This window comes from Setaria viridis, chromosome 3, assembly GCF_005286985.2.
Source record: "Setaria viridis chromosome 3, Setaria_viridis_v4.0, whole genome shotgun sequence".
In the NCBI taxonomy this organism is placed as follows: domain Eukaryota; kingdom Viridiplantae; phylum Streptophyta; class Magnoliopsida; order Poales; family Poaceae; genus Setaria; species Setaria viridis.
The window spans coordinates 19782853-19797768 of record NC_048265.2 but is presented as its reverse complement, the minus strand read 5'-3'; the positions used below and the strand labels follow the sequence as shown (position 1 = coordinate 19797768).

The window sequence follows — 14916 nt, the reverse complement described above, 5'->3', positions numbered from 1 at the left end:
ACGTAGAACATGAGCTAAAATATTGAAAGTAAGGACCGACTATAGACGCTTTTGACAAAGCAAACCCAAAGCCAGAAAGCCTTTCATGTCTAAGTTTTGGTGAAAATAGCTATCACCCGACGGGTCAGTCTTGCTGAGTATTAGTTGCTCAGCCTTGTTGTGGCTTAATCTTTTCAGGTGATGTCAATAGTTTGGTTGCTGGTACCACCTGGCCTACCCAGCTCCCTCCGGGCTGGACAGTCGAGTGGGATCCCTCCTCGGACGGCGAGGGAAGGATTTTTCATGTCATGATCGGCTCCGTCGTGATGTCATGTATCGACGTTTAGCTTCCGCTTGTTTTATTTGACTTTTCGAACCTTGCATCTTATTTTGAATTTCAGAACTCTGATGTAATAATTCGAGAGACTAAGTTATGTGATGGAATGTTGTAACCTCTGTGCTACTCACCTTCCTGTTCATGTGGTTAATCGGATGAAATCCGACGGTCGACCAAGTTGACTTGCTTAAAGTGCATGTTAGGCGACTTCAATGCATTTTAGTCAGGTTAATTTGGGTGGTTCCGCCACACTATGATGCCCTTTTAATTATGTGTAAATCTATTTAATTCTTTTTTGGTAGGAAGGATAAGAAAGGAAAGTACCTGCAAGTACCGGTACTTTAAAAGCATTGTAACAAAGCTCTTATTTCTAATGTGGATAATTTAGATCCAATTTAAGATGTTATTTTAAATTATTTTTATAATTACATAAGTGGGTAATTTAGATGAAAATTGAGGGGTTACTTTAGGATATTTTCAATAATGGAAGGGATGAGTAATTTAGATAGGGATTTAAGATGTGAAAGTGCATCTAGGCTGCTAAGGGGGTTTTGGTGAGTTAAATAACAAAGCAATAAAAGCAAAAACTTGTTTGGTAAAACTTTGACCATGAATTTAGTCAATTATTTGATGGGTCATATTGATATATGCAAGTAAGTGTCTGATTCCATAAAGCAAAATAATGAACGACAAGCAAATTAAATGACTATGAAAGAAAACATTATTATCATTTCATCTAGAGTAATATGTGTATTGGATGGTCCCAATAGTGTAAATCCTTGTTGTTGATTCATGGGATATCAAATTGAAGATAATGACCTTAATTGAAGAAATGTGAGTTCCTATATGACAAAAGGAAGAAAAAGTAGCAAGCAAATATACATGGTCAAGAGACTTGGGTTCATGCTTTGTCGATGGTATCATAAATTGGAAGGTTTATTGACAAGTCATGAAATACTAAATTGCGAAGCAAAAAATCAAAAGATTGATCGAATAATGAAGTTATGGAATCCAGTGGATTTTTTTATTATTGATGTCAAAGAAAGGTTTACTCAAGTTGGCAAGATTGGGTGAAGAAGTGAAACCAGGGATTAACGACGAGGTTCTAAGAAATGGTAGTTCAAGTGACGAATGCTTTACTGTACTTGGAGATACTAATGTAGTGAAGCAATGCAAAGCATGAAATCTTTGCGGGATCAAATGATGAAGTGGTTTATGTTATGGATGAAAACTGTGACACTGATCATATATGTTGGTAGATTCTAAGCATATATATAACAACAATCCACACCTGTGATTGAACCGGTGATGCTAGTGGTTCACCAGTTTACTGGTCTGACCATTTGGTCTACCGGTCAAATAGTTGTTCACTAAAAATTATAGTTCATGTATACCCTCGCCATTCACGTTTGGAATCTATACAATATTGGTACGAGAGCGGGATTCGGAGTAACCAGGCAGGGTCCAAACCCGATCGCTCCACCTTTCTCCTCATTTTCACTGAGCTTTCTAGTTAGAACCTTGTAGTTGCTCCATAGGGCCAGCTTTCAGCCCAATATGGCATATAATATGCCTTTTGGATCCAATTTTTTACTCGGAGCGAACCGGCAGAGTCGCCAGTGTTCACGGTTTTTCCAGTCCTCCCGGTGTCCCAGTTTGGTTTTTTTTAACTATGGTTCTAAATCACTAGCTCAAGGTGGATATCAAGATATGCTCAGGTTTTATGCAATATTGAAATCCCTAAGGTTGAGAATGGTATGGTCAAGTATCAACATAAATGAAGTCATACAAGCACAAGTGGTCAAAGTGCTATTTTTATGTAATCTTAAGTATAGATATGCCATAATATTAAGAGGGATGCAACATTTGGATTACAACACCAAAAGTGCCGATAGTCGACCTATGTGAGATAGTCATCAAGTAAACCCCTTCTTAGGAGACAAAATGTGGCTACTTGGCCAAAATTGGCGTGATCAGTTTCAGTAGGGTTTCTTGGGTAATTGCTAGTTGGTTTAAAAAACTAGCCTGGCCGGTTTGGGAAATTGGTGTGGCTAATTTTGTTGACTTCCAATGATTAGTTTGCTGTCTTGAAATACTCCTTGGTCCCTTCTTTGGTGGATGGGTGGTTGTTTTTGGTTCTTGCTCATCCTAGACTCTTTATAACACTAGTGGGGCTCTCCCAACCTCTCTGTGTGAGACTTATGTGATTTGAGTGAAATATTTGAGTTAGGCTGGGAGAGAGATTATGTTCTATAAAGCCTTGAGGTCTTGTGGTTGAAGACAAGCAACCCATTAAGCATTTTCACTCTTGGAGGTGAAGCCTCCTAGATGGCTAGACATCACCTAGCAAGCTCCCAAGCTTGTGGTAAGCCGTGGGCAAGTTTGTGAGGTATACGATCTTTCCTACACAAGGAAAAAAGGTCAACTAGTGGATTCAAGACATAGCTTGACCCTTGGTTCGCTATAAGCTTCCTTAATGGAATTGTAAAGTTTGTGTAGTGTTCAATTTGGTTTGCCTTATTTGTTCATTTCTATTCATTACTCGAACTTTCGCTTCCATCTACTTGAGTATGCTTGTCTTGTGTATGCAAGGACCTAGTGAACCTACTAAAAAAACATGTACATAAGCTTATCTTTAAGTTTGTTTTGGGTTAAAACTCAGAAAGGGGCTTGTGCATATTTTGTTGGGTCTCCTGCACAAAACCATAAGTTTTTTAATTGCAGGAATTTTCCTATTCATCTCCTATAGGCGACATCTCAATCCTTAACATTAGACCTACTAATTTACAGTGCTAAATTGTTGACCACTAGCCTCAAGCGCAAGGTTTGTGCCGTAAACTCACCATAACTATTAGAGTGTGCAGCGGAATCCCGGCCTGACCCACTATACCCATGAGCTGGTGTCCCACCAGGCTTAGGTCCATCGGAGCTCACAACAACAAGGCCTGGGCCTAACTCAACCCAAAAGACTAGCCTAATGGGTGAGGGATGGCCCCACCTATATGTTGTGCTCCCCCACTATCAATTTTCGATGGGGGACTAAACCTAACAATCTCCTCCGTCACACATCGGGCCCACTCTTCCATCACATACAACCAATGTGATCTCCTGAAGAGGTTATCCCATGCCCCGAATCCAACTCTCCAATCACATCAACACCGTGTGACCCTTCAGAGATGTTCACAGGCTCCCCCGTCACCATGTGACCCCGGAGATGTTCCAGGTTTTCCAACCTTTGGCCTGGATGATTTTGGCCTAGCTCGCTATACCCATGAGCCGGCACCCCATCAGGCCGAGGTCCACTGGAGCCCACAACAATAAGGCCTTGGACCTAACTCAACCCAAAAGACTAGCCTGATGGGTAAGGGCTGCCCCCACCTATATATTGTGCTCTCCCACCATCAATTTTTGATGTGGGACTAAACCTAACAATAACCCTATGGCCTAATAGGCTAACATGTACGTTGTCATGCTAGTAATATTTGGACCCTAAATATACCAATTCACAAGTTGTTGACACAAAATGAGCAGCTTATAGTTGTAGGACCAATTTACACCCACCTACCAAATTGTTGTATGCTAGGCGCAATTGGCTCAATAATAAGTCTTATGAAAACAACATCATACATCTCATTGAAAGTACGTATTCTTTAGGAAAACAACAAGTTACATCTCACTTAAAGCATGGATAGTTGGAGCAAACACATGATGATTTGATTGATATAAATGTTTAGTACATATACATAAATGTTGAATGGAAAAGGATCACCAAGCAGCAAATGTTTAGTACATATGCATAAATGTTGAATGACAAACAAGCACCAAGCAGCTAAAAAGGAGGAAACCACCCTAGCCTAGTTTGTTGCCTCCTTGACATGATCTGTATCCAGCCGATCCGATCCATGCAGTATGATGTAGCATTACCATTCGATGACTTAGGAGTGAATATAATGTTGCCGCATACTGATGTGGCATGTAAGGTAAGGGAGCAATAACAAAACCCTAGGAACCAATGTCACGTTATTTCAGGTATGGGAATAACGTTAATAGGATCACATATGAAAAAACCACGTTACATGTCACATGGGTTACCAAACATTAGATCTAATTGGATTACATATGAAAATTATATCTAACTAATACGAAGATATTTCCCCAATTTATCTTACTTTTGAAACAAAAAATGTCAATAAATATTTAAATAGTAGGTCATCATATCATCCATCCATATCTAACCACATGGACAGTCCACAATATCGTAGTAGGTGTATAGATATTGAATCCTACACACGTCTCCAGTTTGTATTCATTAATCTTGAAGTCATGCTTTTGCTTTTACTACTTTTTTGAGAGAAATATATCATGACTAGGAGTTCTAGTGGTGAATGAGGGACTTATACAACCAGTTATCAAATTTAAGTACCTACATGTATAAGTCAACATGGTAGTGAGCCTCTACATGAGGAGTATGTAGGACAATATGAGTTATGAAACTTGGCACCTATATATAAATCAACATGGTAGTGAGCCTCTAGTTCTGATACTTGGATTATTGCATGAGGGATTTAATATTTAATAAAATCAAATATAAAACTAGTGAATGTAAATAGAATGAACATAAGAAGATGCTCTCTTTAGAAGATAACATTCATGTATTAGAAGCCAACACAACAATAAACAACAGTTTATATCTCTTAGAAGAAACTGCTCTTTTCAGCTATGCCATGAACCATGCTCGGCTGGATTTTGTCTCTTTGCCAAATATCCCATATGTAACTGGATACATCAACTTGTGCCCATCAATTGAAATTGTTGTAGCTACCTGTCCTTTATACTTCCTAGTTAGGTGAGTGGAATCAACCCCAAGGAAAGGTCTGCACCTAGCCAGAAATCCATCAACACAAGCTCTAATAGCTACAAACATCTTGGAGAAATGCATTTTCCCATTAATTCTCTTGCAATCAATCTCAATAATGCTTCCTGGACATGAATCTTCTAGTGCTGATTTGAACCTACATAACATTTTGAAGCTCTCCTCCCAAGTAGTTGCAGACGTGCTGCCATACCACACTTTATAGTATGACAACTGAATATTGTAGTGCTTCTCAAATCTTTTCTGTAATTTCTTTGCACCCAAAGTATGATCTTATTTTACAACATCTTTCACCAAGCTATGGAAGCCTCTCGCCCCTTCATCTTGCTTGTACTGGAACAAGTATGCACATCCAATTCCGAGAGTTTGGCCACCTGAAAAGAAAGAAGCAAAAAAAAAATAGTATAAAGAAATGCATTTATCTAATCACAATTTCAAATATGTGAGGGAATATAGAAGTTAAAAAGAAAGAAAAATGACCATGAATGTGTTACCACCATGTAGTTTCTTTGCAAATACTCTCCATTCACAATCTTCATCTGCACCTTGCCCTGTACCATTCCCTGTTACTATGTTCAAGCCTAGTCTCAAACTCATTTCTGATGGCATACTGTTTGATAGTGTGGATAAAAGCATCCTTGTCTACAATTGTGTCTCCCACCTTAATGATTGGATTCTCTTCATCATGTGATGTGCGAGGCACAATAAAATCATCAAGAACAACTTCATTATTAAAGTCTCTAATTTGTTGAATAGGTCTTGCCCTCTTTGTTTTCTGCACCTCAACTTTAAGATTTTCAACTGGATCAATAACTACATGATCAACACTTTTAAAGTACCTTCACTCTTCATCTCCTCCAGCAAGCTCATGTCCATTAGGATCGCACCCACCAATGATGAAGTGCTCTTACTCTTCCTCTTCATGCATTGGTGGACCTGCAGTTGTTTCACCATATTCAAGTACTTCTGCCCATGCAAATCCTCCATCTGAAACATCCAAATCATTGTACATTGCAGCAGGTATCACCTGCTCTACCATGTTCAATGCAGCAGGCATCACCGCTCCCATGTTCAAAGCAATTGGCATCTGCTCTTCTCCAATGTTCACTGCAGCAGGCATCTGCTCCTCGCTTACATTGTGTTCACGTGTGCCGACTACCATGAACAACTTCAATACTCTATATGTCCTTAACAAGTCAAGAAGTTGCGCATCTGAAGCCAAATTGCATGTCATATTACCCCCTATTACAACCTAGAAATTTGCCTGCTGATTGCTACCCCATTTAAATTTAGAAGCAATATCTGTCTCTAGATCAATGATTGAGTATGCTTCTAAATCAACAACAAAGCTTACTCTATTCCTTTCGACCATCCCTTACAGAGAAGTAAGAGTTGACAGAGATCTCTACTCTACATGCACTCTTCGGATCAATACTGCAACAACAACGACAAACACATGGAACGGAGATCAAATGTAAGGACCAATCGATAACAATTTCAATGCTAATCCACTCATTTATTCCCTTTTCAAGGCTATCTGTTCACCCCATCCCCCTCTCAAACCAACAAATTAGGTACAAATTGGAAGAAATTGCATAGATTCAACCGAGAGGAAAATGTTATTACTCTTCAAGAACCTCAGCAGGATCCATATGTCTCAATTTTGGACCGATTCCTAAGCACTACGAGAGAGAAGAAAACTCTAGGGTTTATAACTTTCAAAGTAAGGGAGGAAGAAGAGGAGGGAGATGCACACCGTGGAGGGGGGGGTGGAGGAGGCCACAACCATTTGGGACCCGAGTGGCCGCGGGGGAGTGCGCCACCAGGAAAGTTGTGGGCGAGCGCACCATTGGTCGCCTGCCCTGCTCCTTTCACGCATCGCATGCGTGTGGGTGTCGCTGCTGTGGACCGGGCCAAGGAGCGGGCATGAGGGAATTGGCCAAGGGAACAATTGGAATCCTGCAACTGTTAATCAGTAAAAAAAAAGAAAGACTACTAATCCAACGAACGGAAGCCAACGGAATGCTACAAAGTTGTAACGTGTAACCTTTCCTTGGTAAATATCCAAGTCCGATTCTTTTGATGGTAAATACCCATATATTTTTTGTTTTGATGGTAGATATCCATTTTTACCAATTTGACAACTACAATACATGATAGTAGAAAAATCTATCACACACTTCAGCTCACTATGCAATCCAAGATCAGCAAATGATCAAACGTTAAGTATCCAACCTAAAATTGCATGGTGCATCTTGGGAGAAGGCAGCGGTGGAGGCAGCTGGGGTGGCGGTAGTGGTGATGGCACGTGGTCGCAGTCACCTCTATTGTTTGGTAGACTAACGTCTTCCCCCACACTGTTTGTAGAAGTCCCAAATCACACCCACATCTAATTTTGAGACCACCATGTTTTCTGTCTCTACCACAAAGCACAAATAATTTTTGCCTCCATGATCTAGCACACTTGCGAAGCATCTAGGAGTTGGAATTCTCATGTTTTGATGACAATATTGCATCAATTCATATGCAAGTAGTGTCAGTTATGTAAAGATGAAAAATGCATGAGTAGATGGTGTAGTCAAAGCAATTCTTCAAAAATCATCTCAACTAGACTTGGTTCAAATCAGATTAAGATAATCTATAGATGACATCAGCAACCTTATAGCTAGTTTAAGCTAACAATTGGACACCCTCTCATAAGCTAAGAAGGTTGTCATTCAATGTCGCGTGTGTGTATGGTGAATTTGCCAACATATACTGGTGCCTTTTGGAGTAAATAGAAGATGAAGTTTGTCCATTGATGTTACTTCCCTATATTCACACTATCATCTATTGTTAAACTAAAGATTTCTCCCGCTCAACTCCAGCTTCAAATTCAACCAGTCTGCCTAAATACAGAGCATGATTTGAATCAAAGCTACTTGTTGAATCGAATCACATAATCAATTAAAGCCCATATTAATCTGATCGCATCATCCTTGATTGAAGCACCCAATGTTTGCAAAGTAATAATTACAAGAGGAGCATATGTGAGGGAGGTTCGTACATGTTTGCTCTTCGTTGCTCGTGGAGAAGTATGATTGGGGGCGCAGGGTGATGATAGAAAGTAGTGGACCTGCAGGAAACATTCGTTAATGGCTTTGAGAATAAGATTAGAAAGCAGGTTGGGTACACAGACATCTCCCAAGCTCCAGAACTGCGTTACTTACCTAGATAGGGGGGCAAGGTGGGCACCATTAGTGCATAGTCCTTGACAGCCGGTGTAGAGCGACATGATGTGGGAGGCATTGAGGCAGGCGAGGAAGATCTAATGCTGCGACGCCACATGGCAGAGGTAAGGGATGCTGTTGCCGTTGTTGACAGACGCAACGACCCGCTCACAGCAGGGTATTGTGGGCATGTCAGAGTCGGATGAGCAGAAGCAGGCTATCTCGATGGTGAGGTGGTGGGTTCGCACTACTGTGTGGTTACTGCTGCTTCGGAGAGGAGGATGAGCAAGAGCAGCGGTGGGATGAGGTGGTGGTGGAGGCCCTCCGTGCCTTCTTGTACACTTGTGGTGCCACGAGACATATAGCTGGATGGAAGGCATTGGAGATGGAGAGGGTGGTTGGAGTGGGGGAAGGAAAGGGGGTGGCCATTGAGCTGCGTAAGGAATGGGTTGGGTCGGGTCGGTGGCGTGGCTTGTCATCTGGCTGGACGAAGATTGTGATGGGCTCCACCATTTTATAACTCTGAGCCCATTCGTGGGAACTTCTTCGAAGCGTATGGGCCAAATTCATGGGATTTCCTTAGCGCAACATTAGCTTCGAGCCTCTTCTCGGTATACCAATTTTATACTTGCAGTATATCTCTGCCAAATTCAGCAACCCATAGTCCCACACTGTGGTATGTAGATGATTAGCATATGTGGTAATTTTGATGCAAATTTAAGGGGTGACTTTAAGTTATTTTTTATAATGTTAGTGGTTGGCAATTTATATGCAAATTTAGGAGATTATTTTTTTATATGGAGTTAGTGGTTAATTTAAAGGAATATTACGGGTTACTTAAGTTTATTTTATATAATGATAGAGGTGGATAATTTAGATATATATGTATTTAGAGGTTACTTTTGGCTATTTTCATAATGGTAGCACTGGATAATTTAGATATAGATTTAGGGGTTACTTTAGACTAATTTTATAATAGCATAGGTGGGTAGGTTTTTAGAAAGTATAATAGATCCAATGACTATGATGATTTGAGGTAACGAATTGATGGCTAGATGTTTTGTTTTTTTTAGATTTTCTAGGATTTTTCTCTTTTTCTAGAGCGTCCACAAAATATTCCTTGGTGGCTTTACGTGAAGACTTCAAAAGAAGCCTCTAATTAGTAAGATATGATATGATGATTTGAGGTATCGAATTGATGGTTACGTGTTTTGCTTTTTTGAGAGAATTTCTAGAATTTCTCTATTTTTCTAGAGTGTCTACGTAGAATTCCTACGTGGATTCACACGAAGGTTTCAAAAGAAGCCTTGTAAGTAAGATAAGATTCTTCCGGTGCAGCCTAGCAATTTTAGTACCACTGTCAAGCTTGTCCCCTGACGATTGGTCTCAGAATAGCAGATGCACTTGTTTGGAAGATGATTTGCACTACAATTTTTAACTTCGAACTGTATGTGTCTTAAGAATTCGTATCCCTTTCTAAACAAAGCTCACATGTCACATAAACCTTGCATATTCAAATCAGGCATACAGCGATTTGAGGGCATAAGCATGTACATTTCTGAAAAAATTTCTGCAAACACTATTTCCACAAAATATCGGCAATTCATGGTATGAAGAAAACGACGCCATCGAAGTACACCCTAAGCTACCTGAAGCTTGCTTGCACTTGCACCCTTCTTGGCGTAATCATCACCATTGCCACTGACACAGTCGAGCTCCACCTCCTTGTCATCCCCGGTCGTCTCTAATGGCTTGCATGTATAGTACTTGACGCAGACGAAGTTGTAAACGAGGTTGAGCACCTGCAATGCCACGACGAGCCAGTAGTCGTTGTCAAGCTTCCCTCGGTTGAGGTTGTCCTGGAGCCACTGCCCGCTCCGCCGCGTCTTGTCGTGCACAATTGTAACCAGCAGCGTGCCGAGGTAGCTCCCCACTGAATTGGTCAGCCAGTACAGCGCCGCCGCCGTGCTCCGCAAGCTCTCCGGCGCCTGGTCATACAAGAACTCCATGCGGCCGACGTCCATGAAGGCGTCAGCCACGCCGTGGATGGCGTACTGCGACACCAGCCACAAGACGCTCATCGGCACGGTGGCCTTGGGCGCGTCCAGCAGCTCGCTCGCGGCGGCCACGGACCTGCGCCGCCGCTCCACGACCGCGGCCACCGCGTTGGCCAGCATGGCAAGGGTCATACCGACACCCGTGCGCTGGAGGTGGGTGGTGCCGGTGGGGTGGCAGGTGTAGCGGCGGAGGACGCGGACGAGCACGCGGTCGTAGAAGGTGAGGGTGAGCAGCATGGTGATGTTGGTGAAGATGAGCATGGAGGCCGGCGGGATCTTGAAGCGCGGCGTGATGCCGCGGTCCATGGTGCGCGCCTGCTGGATCGCGAAGCTGCCGTTGTGCGACCCCGAAGTCATCAGGAGGATGGTGGCCGCCCAGATCGGCAGCATGCGCATGATCGACTTGAGCTCCTCGACGCGGTGCACGGTCGACAGCCGCCATAGCTTTGGTTCGCCGGACGGCAGCATGTCGCCGGCCGTCACTATGGATGCCTTGTCAAAGAACCTAGCGAGCACAACTGCACAAGTAAAGTAGCTACTAGCTAGTCAGCTCGTTCAAACAAAACAAAACAACCGACCCTTATTTTCATCACGTTTGAGTTGACACATGTAATAAGAGTTTAATTTAGCTTACTTTAGTTGATCGGTGTGGAGAAGGCGGCCGGTGGTAGAGATGCCGGCGTCGAGCTCCTTGTCCTGGTACAGGAGGCTCGGGTCCGGCGCGACGGCTTTCCGCTTCCTGAACGCCGCAGCGGTGACCTGCGCCAACCGGACCAGGGGGCTTCCGCCGGGCGGCATCTTGACGTACAGCGAGTACCCGGATACGAAGGCGATCACCGCGGCGAGCATGGTGATGGTTGGGATGCCGAGCCCCCACCCCCACCCGACATTCTCCTGGAAGTACACCACGGCGGTCGCGGCGGTGAGCTTCGCCAGCTCGATGCCAAAGAAGTAGATGTTGAAGAAGCTCCACTTGGGCTTGGCCTCCCGGGGCCTGCCGTGCGCGTCCAGCTCGAGCTGGTCGGCGCCGAACGCCATGATGCAGAGGCGCGTGCCGCCGGTGCCGATGGACGTGCAGAGCAGCGACAGGTAGAGAACGGTGACCTGGGAGGACGACGCGCGCGGGCAGTCGGTGGCGTCCTTGGCGCAGGGCGGCGGGCTGAGCGAGGGGACCACGGCGGAGAGGGTGAGGAAGACCATGCCGAGCTGGTACATGACGGAGCCGAACGTGATGGTCCAGAAGCGACCGGCGAAGGAGTCGGCGATGAGACCGCCGATGAGAGGGGTGAAGTTGGCGGTGCCATTGAAATTGGTGATGATGTTGGAGGCCTCGACGAGCGGCAGGTGCAGCTGGAGGGTGAGGTATGAGATCAGGTTCGAGCTGAACCCGACATTGGCAAGCCGGTCGCAGAAGTCGTTCGCTGTCGTAGTGTAAAGACATGGTGGGAAATGTCACGCATATATGAGTACTCCTTGATTTGATATCTTGCGAAGTACTTCTTGATTTGAATTGGTTTAATAATCAATACCTTCATTTTGTTTAGTGGTTATTGGACCAAGATTTTCCTATTTGTTTTCTAAAAAGAACACAGCTAAATGCCTTTTTTTCATATTGGATAAGCTTTCAAAATGTGTGTGACTTAGTTTAAGATTATGTGTCTAGGCACCTAAGCACGGGACATATTCATCCAAGATCATTTTGTCTTTCTCTTTTCTATCTGCCAATTTCATATGTAACATAAAGTTTGACCTCGAAAGTATACGTGGTTATACAATATCGCCTCCTTGATCTCCTAGAAAGGTTTTTAAGCATTTATTTCCCCAGGGATAAGGCATGTTTTTCTTTGTTACAAATTTGCACTCCAAAGTTAAGTTGACAGACTGCAGCAGTGATATCATTATTAATCTCTACATCCGAGATGCGCCTAATATCTTATCAGCATGTTAAGTTATTATTTCACAGCATGACCCGTGAAGGAAAAGAGTTTGGGAAAACCACATCTGCAGGCACCCAGCTCGAGAAACAGAGAACGGATGGAGTAACACAAGGAATCTAAGGCCGGGATGCAAGAAAAATGGTCGTATAGGTCATGATTGTGATTTTCATTATTGAATGATAATATTATCATTGGAACTAATATGTGTATCAAGAATAAGCACTTTTAGGATTTTATAGGTTTCATAGATGCATCACAAACAAAGATACCAAAGCTGGGACAAAAAGAGGAATGAATTAGACTTGTCCCATGAATAATTATTTTTGAGTTGATCAAATGGCTTGGATTTTTATAGAATCATGTATAATACTTCACAAGCTTTCCATAGAGTCCAAAATCATAAAAATTGAATTCCGGAGTAGAAAGTTATGCCCAAAATAATATGTGCTGAAAAATAGGCACCGGAAGTTCCAATGGTACCACCAAACTAAAAACAGGAACATCCGGTGCTTACAAAAATACACTTAATGGATGATTTGATGAATATACAAGAGCATGCATCGGATCATCCAATGCTACCATCGGAGTTTGCATATTTATTTTGTCAAAATCTCCAGAGAGGTTGACAAATGGGTGAGGGGAGCACTGGAAGGTTCGACGCTTGAAAATATGCATGCGTCAGACTTTTAGGTCATTCACCCAATGCTAAAAGTTGATCAAAAGGTCTGGATTTTTTCTAGAATCAAGTGTATAATTTCATAAGCTTTCCTACAAGTATAAAATCATCAAAAATGGAGTTCGGAGTAAAAACTATGACCAAAATATGAAGACTAGCGACGTGGTGACCGGAAGGTCCGACGGTACCGTCTGAATTTTTAGCATTCATCTAGTGCTCAAAAAGTGATTGAGTGGTCTGGATTTTTATAGAATCTTGTGTAAAATTTCATAAGCTTTCCAACAAGTACAAGTTCATCAAAATCGAAGTTTGAAGATGGAAGTTATGGCCAAAATATGGAGGGGCATACGGTAGCACTACTTATTCCGATGCCAAAAAATACATACCATCGGAACATCCGATGGTACACTTTAACTGACCGTTGGAATAACGGCTCTTTGATGTCTTGTGCTATTTATACCCCCTCCACTTGCCCATTTAAAGTTGCTAAAGTGTGCAGGAGTCCATTGGAGTGCAAGACACATCAAGGACACATCCAAGCCACCAAAAGTGTATAAATGATTGATTAAAGGCTTAGCACAAGTTTAGAAGAGTGATTAGTGCTAGGATAGGCCTAGAGAGAAGAGAGTGTAAGGTGTGCCTGCCTTGTGATCGGTTCAAGGAGTGAACCACAAGTGTGCAAGGTGTGCCGGTACCTTGGAGCCTTGGTGGCTCGCCGGCAAGTCTTCAACCCTCCAACTTGGTATGGAGCAGCGTCAACGACCGTGTGCGGGGGACGAGGAGACCCCCTTCCTTCGTGGAGAAGCTCTGTAATGAATACGGTGTCATGGTAACTGGAAGAGAGTATTGGGATACGAGGTAGGCTACGCTAGCGCAAAACAAAAATTTCTACCACGTAAACCAAGAAAAAAACTGTCATTATAGATCACGGGATTACCACTCGACGCACAAGTGCGGAAGTTGTACATACACGTCAGGGCAACGAAGTTGATCACACGTCGACGTAATGTAGACGAACACGTCGACGTTGAGCAGCTCCTCAGCAGCTCGTCCACGTGCAGCAACTCCCTCCTCATGCCGCGGCTCGTCAGGCTCGTTGTTGGCTCGTCATCGACTCATCAAGTTCCTTGTCGGAGCTCTCGTGCAGCGGCTCATCCAAGTGCTGTAGATGCAACACCTCCAAGGTATCCACACATGCGGGAGGAAGCGTCGCAAGTCGGATTGCTAGGTCCTTGAGTTGCAACAAGGTGAGGGCATGGGATGCGTGGCTGCTGCTGGTGCGAAAAGGATTTGACCCTAGGGTGCCCCCACCCCTCAATATATAGGGGTTCCTAACGGGCCTCTGGGTCCGAGGCCCATAAGTACTACTAAACCTGGTCCAATTCATATCACATCCGAATTGGACTTCCAACCCTTTAAGTGTGTGACCCTACAGGTTCATATATGTATACACATGGCCCGAGTACTCCTACTCGGCCATACTAACTCCTATACGCACACAAAGATCATATCAGACGAACCATCACAACATCACATACATGCTCTTCCCTTTGCCTCACGATATTCGGTCTAGCTCCAAGTCGACCACTCTTTCTCGATGCTGTGATTCGGAATCCCTTTCTAGGTTAATTCTTAACCTCACGTAGCATGGCCATACATTTTCAGATCCGATCACTCAAGGGGACCCAGAGATATCTCTCTCAAATAGAGAGGGGCAAATTCCATCTTGACTGACCATGCCTCATAGCATAGTTCTTGACAAACCCGAAAGCTACCTTTATAACTACCCAGTTACGATGTAGCGTTCGATAGCCCCTAAGTAAGTCGATCCACATCTTGAGTACATGC

The 14916-nt window shown here is 43.3% G+C and overlaps 1 protein-coding gene and 1 pseudogene across 1 annotated transcript; both read right to left on the bottom strand.

Annotated features, from left to right (window-relative positions):
- Window positions 1-5508: 5508 nt before the first annotated feature.
- LOC117849120 (uncharacterized) lies at window positions 5509-6841 on the bottom strand (annotated as a pseudogene).
- A 3197-nt stretch (window positions 6842-10038) lies between these two features.
- On the bottom strand, window positions 10039-11871 carry LOC117849119 (protein NRT1/ PTR FAMILY 3.1-like). Its single transcript, XM_034730712.2, has 2 exons — window positions 11090-11871; window positions 10039-10960 (listed from the first exon to the last, which is right to left on the bottom strand). Exons 1-2 carry the CDS (start codon window positions 11668-11670, stop codon window positions 10039-10041), a joined length of 1503 nt encoding a protein of 500 aa, XP_034586603.1. The 5' UTR covers window positions 11671-11871.
- Window positions 11872-14916: the final 3045 nt, after the last annotated feature.

Coding starts and splice junctions, on each gene's coding strand:
- LOC117849119 (XM_034730712.2), bottom strand. CDS start 11,670: ATGTACCAGCTCGGCATGGTCTTCCTCACCCTCTCCGCCGTGGTCCCC. Junction 10,961..11,089: donor CTCCACACCGATCAACTAAA/GTAAGCTAAATT, acceptor TGTGCTCGCTAG/GTTCTTTGACAAGGCATCCA.